Consider the following 14,993-nt stretch of genomic DNA (forward strand, 5'->3'; position numbering starts at 1 on the left):
TAACAAAATGGTGTTAATAATGAACAGTGGTAAGTACTTCTTAAAGGTGGATTTGAGAAGTGCTTACCAATAAATTCATCTGTACCCTGATGCCAAACTGTTTACTGCATTTGTTACCCCTGAAGATGTCTTCCATTTTACTCTTCTTCTCTTTGGCCTATCATCAACCAATAGTGTATTTCAGCTGATAATGTCTCAAGTGCCGAAAGATCCAGAAAATGGGATCTTTTTCCAAGGTGATATAAAAGTGTTTAATAAACCTAATATGGCATTAATTGAGGTCTTGGGGAAGCTATTCAGCACAGGAATGACACTGCAGAAAGAAAAGTTTAAGCTCTTGTGGAAGAGGTAGAGTACCAAGGGGCTTATTTATGGACCCTTGTGTCACTTTTGTGCTGCCGGTGCGTCACTTTTTGTGACGCACCCACAGGGTAAAAAATGCGCCATGTTGCATCATATTTACAAAGTGACGCATCTAGGTAGATGCGTCACTTTGTAAACCTCTGCACCACATTATACCTGCGCCAGGTATAATGTATGCAGGGTGGGCATTCTGACGCAAGTAAGCCTCGTAGAAGTGACACAGTGAAATCTATGAGATATTACTGCGTCACTTCTAGGACGCAAATGCGTCAATATCTTATGCCTGCCTCACAGCAGGTGTAAGACGGACGCAGGTTCATTTGAAGTTGGACTTGCCCATGTTAAATGACCCATTGATGGAGCTGCGTCACACTCCAGCAATGCGTAATTTTTTCGCCAACACATAAGTCAGAAATACTAACGTATCTGTAACTCCTTGCAACATGATGAGTCATACTGTAAATATGACGCATCCAGCATGTCCCAAGGAGGGCCCAATGAAAAGTGACTCATTCCTGTTTCTACGCAGCGATGCATCACTTTTCATAAATGAGGTCTTTAGTTTTCTAGCTCTACTGTACTGTCTGGCCAAAGGCAGATCTAGTCAAGTGGCATAGAGAATGCCATTTCGTCTCCTTATAAGAATCAGCTCAGGTCCATCATGGGCTTAATCAGGTACCATTCTTAGTTTGGGGAGGACTTTGCTGGGACGACAGGATTTGCAGATTTTATTGAGGGAAAAAGGGTCACTGCCCAGCAGAAAGCCTTTGAGGCCATTAAGAGGACATAGCAGAGGCAAATATCTTGATCCTTCTTTATGTTAACAAGAAAATGGTTATTGCAGTTCATGCCACTGCGACAGGTAGTTGAGTGTTACTTTTCCAACTGCCCGTCAGCAAAGGGAACTGTCACTTTTGACTCTTGCTCTCTAATTGAAACTGAAAGCAATTATTCAGTTATCGAAAAGGAGGCAATGTAGTGGAGTACTGAGCATTTCAAAACATATATTTGGGACACAAAGATTATTTGGCATACTGACCGTAAACCTTTTCTATGAATCTTGAAGTCGTATTAGGTCAATAATTCTTCTGCCATGTCTTTTAGGCTTGCAGCCATGTTACACATTTTTCCCTTTATGTTGGGTACATCCCAGGGTGGCATAATGGCTTTGCAGACTGTCTTTCTCGCTTGCCTGATTCAAATGAAGTACAAGAAGAATTTGATAAAGGAGGTAGTTGGGAGCATGTCCACTGCTGTTGAGGGGTGAATGATTCTCTTTGTTAAAAAGAGTGGGTTGCAGCCATGAGTAGTGCAAGGCTGTACTTTAAAGTTTAGGAGGAGCTGACAGTTACCTATGCATTTGTGTGATGTGGGGGAATGATTTGTGTTTTGTATTTCACTGTGATTCTTTGTTTTTGAAATTCTTTTTTCTGTTAAGGAAAGGAGATGTGTTGTAGCTTTAAGATATGTGGAATTTTAAGGACTATGCATTCAATGCTTTTTCCTGCACTAGTCTTGGTTCTTGGTCAGTTGGTACCCAGCTGGCCACTTGGAGACACCACCGGTCTGTTGTCCAATGATGTCTCCTGCATGTCCTGGTGGTGCCCACAATCTCTTACACTCTACTGTCACCTTGGTGAGATAATCAGGTGGATGTGGGGCCATTTGGCCAAACTTATGTCTTTCGTCACATGATCATTAAGCAGATCCTTCAGGATGTGGTCATACAACTTTTGGACTAACCTGTGCACATGATTTAGGTTCTTTGTGTGGCCTAGAATGTGGCTGTGTGCAGTGAGAGCATACTGGACGCTCGCTTACGCTCGGTATTCACTGCCTCCCTCTCCTCTTGTCTTCTCTTTCAGCTGTGTTGTGGATGAGATGGACTTTTCCAATATGGATCTGGACGATGCTCTGCGGAAGTTCCAGGCTCACATCCGGGTTCAGGGCGAGGCTCAGAAGGTGGAGCGACTCATTGAAGCTTTCAGGTGAGGGATTGAAGCCGTCCCGAGGGGCACTATGTGATGCATGCATTACCCAGTCATCACTGGCTCCCACAGAACACCCGAGAAGGGCTACATAGGCCCTAGTGTATAGGCGACACTGTGGTGGTGAGCCTCATCAAGGCCTACCAGTGCTAGGGGTTCGCCCTTCTCTGCACAGAGCCCTCAGAACAATAGGAAGAAGTTGTCACAGAAACTGGAATAGAAAAGACTGAGTTTATTAAACCTCATGAGGTGAAACTACATTCAGACAGCACCCTTCGGTAATGTATGAAGTAGCACACTGACTGGAAGGAGCTTGGTTCTTTTATACCCACACAGGGGCTGAAATGAAGGTGGTACAAGTACAGAATGCTGGTTGTAAGAGCATATAAGGTCAAACAGAAAGTTTACAAGCAGCAAGTGGGAGGAGCAAACAGTTAGCTAATTGTGGTGGACACATCCTGACAGTTACAAGTTGAGGACAGCTGTAAGCTCAACTGAGCATGTGCGAAGCAGAAGAGGCTAAATGTATCTCGTCTCTAGGCAGATTTCAAGAGTAGTTAACAGGGATGTAGGACAGAGCACATGGTGAGCATATGGCAAACAAAATGGCTGCCAGAAATACAAAATGGATTCCGCAAAATGGACAAGATAGTCTCTAATTGCAAGATTTCTTCTGCTAATGCTTAACCTAATCGCTGCTAAATTACCACAACACTAGCAGCAAAGTCCAAGGAGTTGTACGTCTTCAGCTAGTCCAGGTGGGAGTCGTCTTTGAGATTCAGCTATTCTGGTGAACTGTGGGAAAAGGACTAGGCCCCCTTTAAAGAGCCCATCCAGTGAATTATGCCTCAAAACCCAAGCAGAAATCATCAAACAAATCACTCTCTGGAATACTTATTTTTGTGAATGTTAGTGGTGTAAAGAGAGCTGTTCTCTTCACCACACCACATCTTTTCAAGGTGAGCTTCCATGTGCAAGAAAAAATCACGGTGCTTTGACGATGAACTAATGAGTGAGTTATCACAAACTCAAGTGGGCCTTTGCGTCACCTTGGAGAGTGAACTGTGCATGTAGAACATAGGAACCTTGACCTGGAGCCCTGTGAACGAGAACATGTCTGATACCATGTGCCTTTCAGCATGGAAAGCACCCCCAGCTGTGCCAGGTGGAGGCCTCCTGCAGCTCACACTGTTGGAATTCCCTTTGCCAGGACACAGCTGTGTTTCCCTTCAGCAGCGACTGCTTTCAAATGGTTTTTGTGACAAAGTTTTGAGTGAAATGCTTAAGTTGTCTCCGCCGTTGGCACTTACGTAGGCGGAATTCTACTTCGGTGGGTTTTTTTTGCTCACAAAATAAGTAATTACTAACTGCAAATGTTTTAGGTGGGAATTCGATTCTTCAATTAGTATAAGGCTATGGCCATTGTGGGCCACGGCTTAACCTTCTGCGCTCTTTAAAGGCGGTTCATTAATCGCTAGAACATGCTGGACGCATCATGGGGTGCAGAGGGCAGGAACAGAAATGGATATACTCACAGGAGGTGGCAAAAGCTGCTTTTTTATCACTGGGAGCCTCTGGGATCTGCCAGTTGCTCTTTTTCAAGTCCACAGTGAACAGATACCGGGCTCTCTAACGTTGTTGCATCATTGCACCCATCCTTGGCTCTGGGTGGCATCAAACTGAGCTGCGTCTGTGCTCTTTCTAAAGTCAACAACACCTCAAGCTGCCATTTGGCTTGAAGAGTAGGAGAAGGTGCAAAGTCCAGGGAAGGGTGAAGGATTCCCTTTCAGTGTCTGCTCTCCGTACCTCAGTGTGGCACACAATAGTGCCCAGAGTAGGCACATTAGGATGGTGCACTAAATGAGTACATTGGGTAATTCCAAGGGCAAATACGCCCAAGTGTTGCTGGGTGTGAGGGGGATTCCTTTCTTCTGTTTGGACTGACCCTGCCAATGGGCCAGCAGGGTTTCTGTTGCGGTAAAAGGCTCACTGCTTCATCTCCTGGCTGGGACTCCTTTCATTGTGCTTTTTGTCATATTTAGTTTGTTTCCTTTGGACCGCAGTAGGATTTCAAAGAGGGTTTAAATGTTCCTTTAGGGACAGCAGTGACTTCCAGGAGGGGCTTATGGGCTTATTTGTGTCCTTAGTGTTTACGGGACATATCTAAGGATAGTCTTGAGAGACAGATAAACCGTAATCTATATATTAAGAAACCAATGGATTATGGGATCTGACAACCCACTGCATATAGACCAAGGGGGCATTTGCGGTCCCAATCTCGACTTTTTATTTAAACCACCTTTCTGAGTAAGGTATTAATCTCTTGAAATTAGCACGTATCCAGTTGCAAAGATTAGTAGTCACTTGCCCTTGCATCCACCATGGTTGCATTAATTTTACACATAGGCTTCACAAAAATGAATTAACTAATAAAGGCATCAGATTCATGGCTGAGCTATTTGCAACGGATGTATGATGATACAATGCGGGACCCCTTCGGGAAATATTGTTGCAAAATCCACTAAGACTAGAATTCATGGCTTCCCTTTGCTGAGTTGAGAATGGGACCCCCAGGTCCATCCCTCCTTGGAGCGGTGCCGCAGTCACAGGGAGAGGACATTGAGTCGCAGATGCACGCGACAGGTGTGTTTTCTCCTGGTTCCTGAACTTGAAAGAAGAGCATCCCGCCTCTTTTCTTGGTGGCCAATGTCAACGGTGAGATTCAGGGACCAAGTCTGATCTCTGTCGCTTCGCTGCCTTGTCATCCAGAGAGGCTAATACCCTGATAAGCGGTTCTATTGGCTTCACGTGTTCATGGGCCCAACAGCACTAGGGCCACTCTCTCCAACGTTGTAAGCAAGAAGTCCGCATCCTCCTCTGGGCGGGACTTTTGCATTACAGACGAGGGAACATTAAATAAACCCTTGCATTGCCAATGACAACAGACGGTCGAAGAAGGCTGTGTCTTGTGTTTGTTGATATGAGATGCCTGCTCTGTTTGTGATGCCTTTGTGACCTGCCAGGAAGCCAGGCAGTTGCTCCCTTGTAGGGCTATTAAATGGAGGCGAAACACTCAGAAAGAAGTGCCTGAGGCAGCTCGGGAGAAGGCTCATTCAACGTCATCAAATAGATCACCAAACCTATCCACACAGCCTGTTTTGTTTTATTGCATACAACTGACAGTCCACGATTGCAAGAAAAGGTTGAAAGTCTTTCTTCTATGTCCTGGTGTCAAATGATTGAGTCACACGTGTTCCATTTCCATGGACTTTCATAAGTGCAGCGAAATATGGACATGAATGTCCGTAATATGAAGACTGATGAGTTGAAATGTTTTTACCCAAAGATTGTTTAACCTAAGAGACGTGCACCCCAAGAACATTCAATTGCAGAGTGTGACTTCTCTCACACTCAAATGATAAAGATGTTTGTTTGTGTTATTTTACACCATCCTGTTCATCTGAGAGGAGGAGACAGTGTCCTGTCCGCCTCGGAAGCACCTTGACCACTATTTGTGTCCTGTCCATGTTCACTTTCATGTTTCCCACTCGCTTTTTTTCGGTAACTGCTTCCCAGCCCGGCCTAGGGTCTGTGTCCCCCCTCACTGTGCCTCCCCTCTCCTTTTTTATAACCTGTGTGTGTGTGTCCATGTGTGTATGTTTCTGTGTATCCCAGCCTAGGGTTCTTGTCCTCACGGGGCCTCCTCTCTCCTTCCTTACAGCCAGAGGCAGTGTGTGTGCAGCCCGGCCTAGGGTCCGTGCCCCCCTAACTGTGCCTCCCTCTCTTTCCTTACAGCCAAAGTATGTCAGTGTGTCTCCTGTGTCTGTCTCCAAGCCTAGGGGCCATGTCCCCCTCACCGGGCCTTCCTTACAGCCAGAGTGTGCCTGTGTGTGTCCGTGTGTCTCCTGTGTGTGTCCCAGCCTAGGGTCCATGCCCCCCTCACTGTGCCTCCCTCTCTTTCCTTACAGCCAGAGTGTGTCCATGTGTCTCCTGTGTGTCTCTGTGTGTGTCTGTGTGTCTGTGTGTGTGTGTGTGTCCATGTGTCCTGTGTGTGCCCCAGCTTAGGGTTCTTGTCCTTCTCACTGTGCCTCCCTCTCATTCCTCACAGCCAGAGGTACTGTGTGTGCAACCCAGCCTTGGTTCGGCAGTTCCGTAATCCTGACACCATCTTCATCCTCGCCTTCGCCATCATCCTGCTGAACACGGACATGTACAGCCCCAGCGTGAAGGCGGAGCGCAAGATGAAACTGGATGACTTCATCAAGAACCTGCGAGGTGAGAGCACAGAACCTCGGACCGAACCTGAGACGGACATACAACAGGCCCGGACCCTATAGCACAGACCTCAAACATCACTGCACATACTGAACCCTACCCCGAACCTGAGACAAACACAATGGGCCCGGACCCAAGAGCACAGACCTCAAACACCACTGCACATACTGAACCCTGGACCGAACCTGAGACAGACACACAACGGGCCCGTACCCTAGAGCACAGACCTCAAACATCACTGCACATACTGAACCCTGCCCCGAAGCTGAGACAGAAAAACAACAGGCCCGGACCCTAGAGCACAGACCTCAAACATCACAGCACATACTGAACCCTGCCCCAAACCTGACACACACTTACAACGGGCCTGGATCCTAGAGCACAGACCTCAAACACCACTGCACATACTGAACCCTGGACCGAACCTGAGACAGACACACAACAGGCCCAGACCCTAGAGCACAGACCTCAAACATCACTGCACATACTGAACCCTACCCCGAACCTGAGACAAACACAAGGGGCCCGGAACCTAGAGCACAGACCTCAAACACCACTGCACATACTGAACCCTGGACCGAACCTGAGACAGACACACAACAGGCTCGGACCCTAGAGCACAGACCTCAAACATCACTGCACATACTGAACCCTACCCCGAACCTGAGACAGACACAACGGGCCCGGACCCTAGGGCACAGCCCCTAAACACCACTGCACATACTGAACCCTGCCCTGTACCTGACACACACTTACAACGGGCCGAGATGCTAGTGCACAGACCTCAAACATCACTGCACATACTGAACCCTGCCCGGAACCTGAGACAGGCACAACGGGCCTGGACCCTGCAGCACAGACCTCAAACATCACTGCACATACTGAACCCTGCCCCGAACCTGACACACACTTACAACGGGCCCGGATCCTAGAGCACAGACCTCAAACATCACTGCACATACTGAACCCTGGACCGAACCTGAGACAGACACACAACGGGGCCCGGACCCTAGAGCACAGACCTCAAACATCACTGCACATACTGAACCCTACCACGATCCTGAGACAAACACAACGGGCCCGGACCCTAGAGCACAGACCTCAAACACCACTGCACATACTGAACCCTGCCCCGAACCTGTGACAGACACACAACGAGGCCCGGACCCTATAGCACAGACCTCAAACACCACTGCACATACTGAACCCTACCCGAACCTGAGACAGACACACCGGACCCTAGAGCACAGACCTCAAACATCACTGCACATACTGAACCCTGCTCAGAACCTGAGACACACACAATGGGGCCCGGACCCTAGAGCACAGACCTCAAACACCACTGAATATGTTCAGCCCTACCTAAGCCCGACACGGAGAACAGGACCTGGACCCTAAGCACACAAATATCCCGCTCTTTGAAACCACTACACATACTCAACTCTGGACCGAACCGGAGACACAGAACAGGGCCTGGACCCTGAAGCACACACTTCAAACATCACCGCACATGCTGAGCCCTGCTCAGAACCCAAAGCATAAAACAGAGCTGGGACCCCAGGGCACACAGTTTTTCAGCGTGAATCCTTTTCTGGATTCACATCATGTGCATTATTCCGCCATCATGTGGTTGGGTCCGGAATTGTCTTTTTTTGTTTTTTTTTGTTTTTGTTGTTGCGGTCGTTGTCGACCACCATTTGGTGCCATTTACGTCCCCTGCGTGACGTCAAACGGTGTCCTGGAGGTCTACGTGCGTAGTGGCCATCTTCAGATTCTTTTTTCCGCTGTTGGGTCTAGAAGCCAGTTGGGAAGCTCCAAAGAATTTTTTCAGATTTTTCCCAAAACATCAAGAAAACCGAAAAAAAGTCTACTGTGAAGATCATCTCTCATCGACGTAACCAGAGAGAAGCTCACAGTTCCAATGAGCTCCGGGACATATACCACAGTGGACCTCATCGGTCCACACATGGCGAGGTAGGGGACGTGGAAAACACCCCTTTCAAATGTTGTCCCAAGTGGCACCACAAATTCGCTCAACGTGATCCGCACGACGTCTGTAACCTCTGCCTACCCGAAGAACACAGGACAAAGACTGTCACAGACAATTAAGAAGACGCCCCTCAAATGTTCTGGGTTTCTCCAGTGACGAGGACGAACACGGAGTGCCAGGAGAATCGGAGCATATGGGGTCGGACGTTGAAATTCAAGAAGGGGACTCCGAAAAGGCCCGCACCCAGAAAAAGACGAGCGAGCCAACGAACAAGACGGATAAGGTAAAACACCACACACATCTGTCGGAACCGAAAGGCCACTAGCACAAGGCGCAACTCAAGACAGCCCCTACGTCGAGCAAAAAGGTGATCAAAGGTCAGCCACGATCGATAGAACCACACAGAACCCAATCACAGGTTACTGAGGAGGTAAAATAGCATAGGATGCTGAAACAGAGGATCGAAGCTGAACACACAAAGAAGTGCACCACGCTGTCATAGAGGGACACAGGCACTAGCAAAAATAGAAAATCCCCCGCCTCTGATGCCGAGCGAGCTCTCGCGGTCGAAAGAAAGAGGAAAAAGTTCGAAGAGGAGATGACAGCTATTCTTCAAAAGAAGAAAGAGTTTCACGAATCCCTAAAGGATATCCGAATCCCCAAAACACCGGTCTTCGAACAAAAGAATGCACCGGTCGCCGAACCAGAGAACATCGAGACCGCAGAGGTGGAAGACGCCGAAGGAGGAGAAGATGATATCTTCAAGTCGCCTTCCACACGCGAACCTCGCGACGAAGAGCACGAGGAATATGAAAACCTCCCTGATGAGGATGAAATGTCAGAAAATTTCGAGGATACGTGGAACGAACTTGACGCCAAAAGCCCCGAAGAAGAGATATGCAGTTATTGTTCGAGGGCTTTGCCTCCAGATGACATAGCCTTTTATAATGGCATAGTCAAGAGGGCAGCAGACCGGTTCAGACTCACCCTCGAGGAAGAGAAAGAAGACGCATGGTTCCTATTAGAAACCCTGGCCCTTGCCACTAAGGAAGTTCAGTACCTACCAATGCCTTCCAGTATCCTAGATCAAGGCAAAGAAGCCTTCAAGGAACCAGCCTCAAGCAAGGGAATAACACCCAGACTGGAGAAAAAATACAAGACCTCCTCAAGGGACCCTAAGTACCTCCAGGGAAAAACGGTGCCAGAATCCATCATTGTCACGCCAGCCAGAAAGAGAGCCAAAGCTGTCTCTAATACTGGGCCTCCGCCAGAAAAGGAGATTAAAAGAATGGACATGGTGGGGAGGAAAATGGAAAAGAAGCAGCTACGCAATGGCATATTGCTAATTGTAATGCCTTGCTGAATAGATATGGCCACCAACAGTGGGAAGACATAGAAGAGCTTCTTAACGAACTACCAGAAGAGGACAAACGGAGAGCAAAATCTATCGTCCAGGAGGACAAGAGCGTAGCAAATACTTTCCTTAAACCGGCTCTCGACGCAGCAGACACGGCCAGCAGGCAAATGTGCACAGGTACCACCCTGAGAAGACATGCCTGGCTCAGGATATCAGGTTTCAAGCAGGAAGTTCAAACTTCCATCATCAACAGACCATTCACGGGAGACGCACTCGTAAGAAAAGAGGTCGATGAATCTCTGCAGCAGATTAAAAAAGAGAATGAAACAGCAAGGGCGATGGGAGCCCTACAGCAGAGAAGTTTGTTTAAAAGAGGTGGTTTTAATAGCAAGAAATCCACCAGAAGAGGCGCATTTAACCAGGGGCAACAAATGACACAACAGTCACAAACTCAGGGCTCGACACAACAAACAGGGCAGCAATCAAGCTACCAAGGTTGGCAGCAACAGCAGAAGTAGCCCTTTCGAGCAAGAGGCAGAGGCCAAACCTCAAGAGGAAAAGGGAACAGGTCTAACTGACTTGTTTGCAAAAAAAGGACCCACACAGAACACCAGTGGGGGGAAGAATATCCTTTTACCTCAAACAATGGCAAAACATCACAACGGACAATTGGATATTACAATTGGTAAAATACGGGTATTGCATAGAGCTCACAAGGACACCACCAGCAAACCTACCAAAAGTAAGAAAATTCCACAAAACAGAACAAACATTGCTAAATTCAGAGATCAAAGAACTATCTAAAAAACATGCAGTAGAATGTGTGCCAAAGCAGGAGCGTGGCACGGGAAACTACTCACCATATTTCCTGATACCCAAGCCGGATCTTTCTCTAAGACCAATCTGTTAGCCAGAACCCTGATTGAGATAAGTACCTCACTGTTGTTGAGGCTAGATTAATGGACACAACTACATGAGTAATAGTTCATTATAAGGCTCCCGTGGGAGTAGAACTGGGCAGTTATCACTAGCCGCCATAGGTTGGTGCAGTGCTCCGGCGGCCACCCCCCATGACACCCCCCAATGACGCTGTTAGTTGCTACTATTAGAATGCCCCTCAAATCTACCCCACATCTCACACCCACAGCGATAACCCACGACAACCCACTTAGACAATATGGTTCCTTCGTTCATGTAGTTAAAGTTTGAAATGTTTCTTCAAATGTGACTCAGACGAATGTAACTTCTGCTCTTAAGCGTTTAAACTGGCACTTGTAAGGTGTGCTATACTAGACTACATAGATGCTGTGTGCATGCACATATCCTCCCTACACTATCAATATTCAGTGCAGATAATATCTGCTATCTAAGACTCTTGCTGTTATGCAGACCCATATGTTTGTCAAAATGTCAAGAAATATTAAATAACAAAAACAGTGTGACCCGCTGCACTGAGCTCTAACGTAGACAAACTTCACATTCTGAGCTCTATTTCTCACCCACTGCACACACTGAGCTCTAAATCAGACCCACTGCACATACTGAGCTCTGAATCCACCGCACTGCTCATACTGAGCTCTGAATCCACCCCACTGCTTATACTGAGCTCTGACTCCACCCCACTGCTCATACTGAGCTCTGACTCCATCCCACTGCTTATACTGAGCTCTGACTCCACCCCACTGCTCATACTGAGCTCTGACTCCACCCCACTGCTCATACTGAGCTCTGACTCCACCCCACTGCTCATACTGAGCTCTGACTCCACCCCACTGCTCATACTGAGCTCTGACTCCACCCACTGCTTATACTGAGCTCTAAATCAGACCCACTGCACATACTGAGCTCTACGTCTGACCCACTGCACATACTGAGCTCTGAATCCACCGCACTGCTCATACTGAGCTCTGAATCCACCGCACTGCTCGTGCTGAGCTCTGTCTCCACCCCACTGCTTATACTGAGCTCTGACTCCATCCCACTGCTTATACTGAGCTCTGACTCCACCCCACTGCTCATACTGAGCTCTGACTCCACCCCACTGCTCATACTGAGCTCTGAATCCACCGCACTGCTCATACTGAGCTCTTACTCCACCCCACTGCTTATACTGAGCTCTGACTCCACCCCACTGCTCATACTGAGCTCTGACTCCACCCCACTGCTCATACTGAGCTCTGACTCCACCCCACTGCTTATACTGAGCTCTGACTCCACCCCACTGCTCATACTGAGCTCTGACTCCACCCCACTGCTCATACTGAGCTCTGACTCCACCCCACTGCTCATACTGAGCTCTGACTCCATCCCACTGCTCATACTGACGTCTGACTCTACCCCACTGCTCATACTGAGGTCTGACTCCACCCCACTGCTCATACTGAGCTCTGACTCCACCCCACTGCTCATACTGATCTGACTCCACCCACTGCTTATACCGAGCTCTAAATAAGACCTACTGCACATTCTGAGCTCTACGTCTCACCCACTGCACATATTGAGCTCTACGTCTGACCCGCTGCACATACTGAGCTCTGACTCTGGCCCACTGCACATACTGAGCTCTGAATCCACCGCACTGCTTATACTGAGCTCTGACTCCACCCCACTGCTTATACTGAGTTCTGACTCCACCCCACTGCTCATACTGAGCTCAGACTCCACCCCACTGCACATACTAAGCTCTGACTCCACCCCACTGCACATACTGAGCTCTGACTCCACCCCACTGCTCATACTGAGCTCTGACTCCACCCCACTGCTTATACTGAGCTCTGACTCCATCCCACTGCTCATACTGAGCTCTGACTCCACCCCACTGCACATACTGAGCTTTGACTCCACCCCACTGCTCATACTGAGGTCTGACTCCATCCCACTGCTCATACTGTGCTCTGACTCCACCCCACTGCTCATACTGAGGTCTGACTCCACCCCACTGCACATACTGAGCTCTGACTCCACCCTACTGCTCATTTTGAACTCTGACTCCATCCCACTGCTCATACTGACGCCTGACTCTACCCCACTGCGCATACTGAGCTCTCACTCCATCCCACTGCTCCTACTGAGCTCCCACTACACCCCACTGCTCATACTGAGCTCTGTCTCCACCCCACTGCACATACTGAGCTCTGACTCCACCCCACTGCTCATACTGAGCTCTGACTCCACCCCACTGCTCATACTGAGCTCTGACTCCACCCCACTGCTCATACTGAGCTGTGACTCCACCCCACTGCACATATTGAGATCTGACTCCACCCCACTGCACATACTGAGCTCTGACTCCACCCCACTGCAATACTGAGCTCTGACTCCACCCCACTGCACATACTGAGCTCTGACTCCACCCCACTGCTCACACTGAGCTCTCACTCCATCCCACTGCTCATACTGAGCTCTGACTCCACCCCACTGCTCATACTGAGCTCTGACTCCACCCCACTGCTCATACTGAGCTCTGACTCTACCCCACTGCTCATACTCACGACTTCATAAAAACACACGATCTCCTTCCTTTACAACAATCTGGATTCCGTGTAGGTTTTTCTACGGAAACGACGTTGCTTGGAGTGACAGAAAACATCCACGCCATGATAGATAGAGGAGAAACTGTGGCACTCATATTATTAGACCTGAGTGCCGCATTCGACACTGTTTCACATGTGGTGCTGTTACGAACACTCTCCTCCATAGGTATTCATGGCGCAGCCATAAATTGGATTGAGTCACTGTTAAGCAATCGTACGTTTCAAGTTTTTTCTCAGTCTGCCTGCTCTGAGACTTTACTTCTTAAACATGGAGTACCACAGGGCTCAATTTTAAGTCCACTGCTTTTTAATTTGTATATGAGTCCTCTTGCAAGATTAGTTGAGGAGACAGGTTTGAATATGTTTTCATATGCTGACGACTCACAGCTCCTTTTCTCTCTTTCTTCAGCCGAAAGTAACCATCCTTCCATGCTAAAATTAGGGTTAGGTAAGATCGCTGGATGGATGCAGGATAATTTTCTTAAGCTTAACGGCGAGAAAACGGCGCTAATTATTCTTGGAAAAAATAGAGAGGCCTGGGGACCACAACACTGGCCATCTGAAAGTGGCCCTCTTCCTATACCTGTTTCACAGGCACGTAACTTGGGAGTCATCATTGACGAATCTTTAGATATGCACCAGCAAGCCGTTAAGACTTCTGCTACATGTTTTGCAGTCTTAAAATGGCTAAAGAAGATCTGCTGGATGCTCCCTGATGGCACCAAAAAAACTGTCATCAATGCCTTGATTACTTCAAGGCTAGATTATAGTAATGTGCTGTACCTAGGGGCAAAGAAAGCTACAATCAGAAGGCTGCAATTAGTACAAAATGCAGCGGCGAGACTTCTTTTCAAAATCCCTATGTCCTGCCCCACTACTAAATACATCCGTGACCTCCATTGGTTGAAAATTGAAAATAGGATTAGGTTCAAATCCTTATGCTTTATGCACTAAATTTCAACTGGAACTGCTCCTAAATATCTGCGGAACCTTGTGCATCCTTACTTACCTTCGAGAGTCCTTAGATCAGCAACCGCTAACAATTTCATTATTCCCAAAATCAAATTATCACGGATGGGGGAAGATCCTTTGCCTTCTTAGGCCCATCCCTCTGGAACAAGATGCCTTATTCCTTACGTTCGGAAGTCAGCCATGTGAAGTTTAGGAAAGCATTAAAAACGTGGCTTTTTAACATCTGATATTGACTGGCAAAATACGCATTTCTGAACTACTAGCGCCGGGAAACCCCTTGGTGGGTAGCTGTAGCGCTATACAAATTAAATAAATAAATAAATAAAAATAAATAAATACTGAGCTCTGACTCCATCCCTCTGCTCCTACTGAGCTCCGACTCCAACCCACTGCTCATACTGAGCTCCGACTCCACCCCACTGCTCATACTGAGCTCTGACTCCACCCTACTGCTCATACTGAGCTCTGACTCCACCCCACTGCACATACTGAGCTCTGACTCCATCCCTCTGCTC

The 14,993-nt window shown here is 47.9% G+C and overlaps 1 protein-coding gene across 5 annotated transcripts in view; it reads left to right on the forward strand.

The window, feature by feature from the left end:
* Positions 1 to 14,993, forward strand: part of IQSEC2 (IQ motif and Sec7 domain ArfGEF 2) — a 942,770-nt gene that overhangs the window by 811,981 nt on the left and 115,796 nt on the right. For all 5 annotated transcript variants that reach the window (XM_086940141.1, XM_086940140.1, XM_086940143.1 and 2 more), the window contains 2 exons: positions 2,229 to 2,351; positions 6,460 to 6,626. In XM_086940141.1, the coding sequence (XP_086796267.1) occupies positions 2,229 to 2,351; positions 6,460 to 6,626 (290 nt within the window). The remainder of the gene's footprint in view (positions 1 to 2,228; positions 2,352 to 6,459; positions 6,627 to 14,993) is intronic.

Source organism: Lissotriton vulgaris, chromosome 10, assembly GCF_964263255.1.
Source record: "Lissotriton vulgaris chromosome 10, aLisVul1.2, whole genome shotgun sequence".
In the NCBI taxonomy this organism is placed as follows: Eukaryota; Metazoa; Chordata; class Amphibia; order Caudata; family Salamandridae; genus Lissotriton; species Lissotriton vulgaris.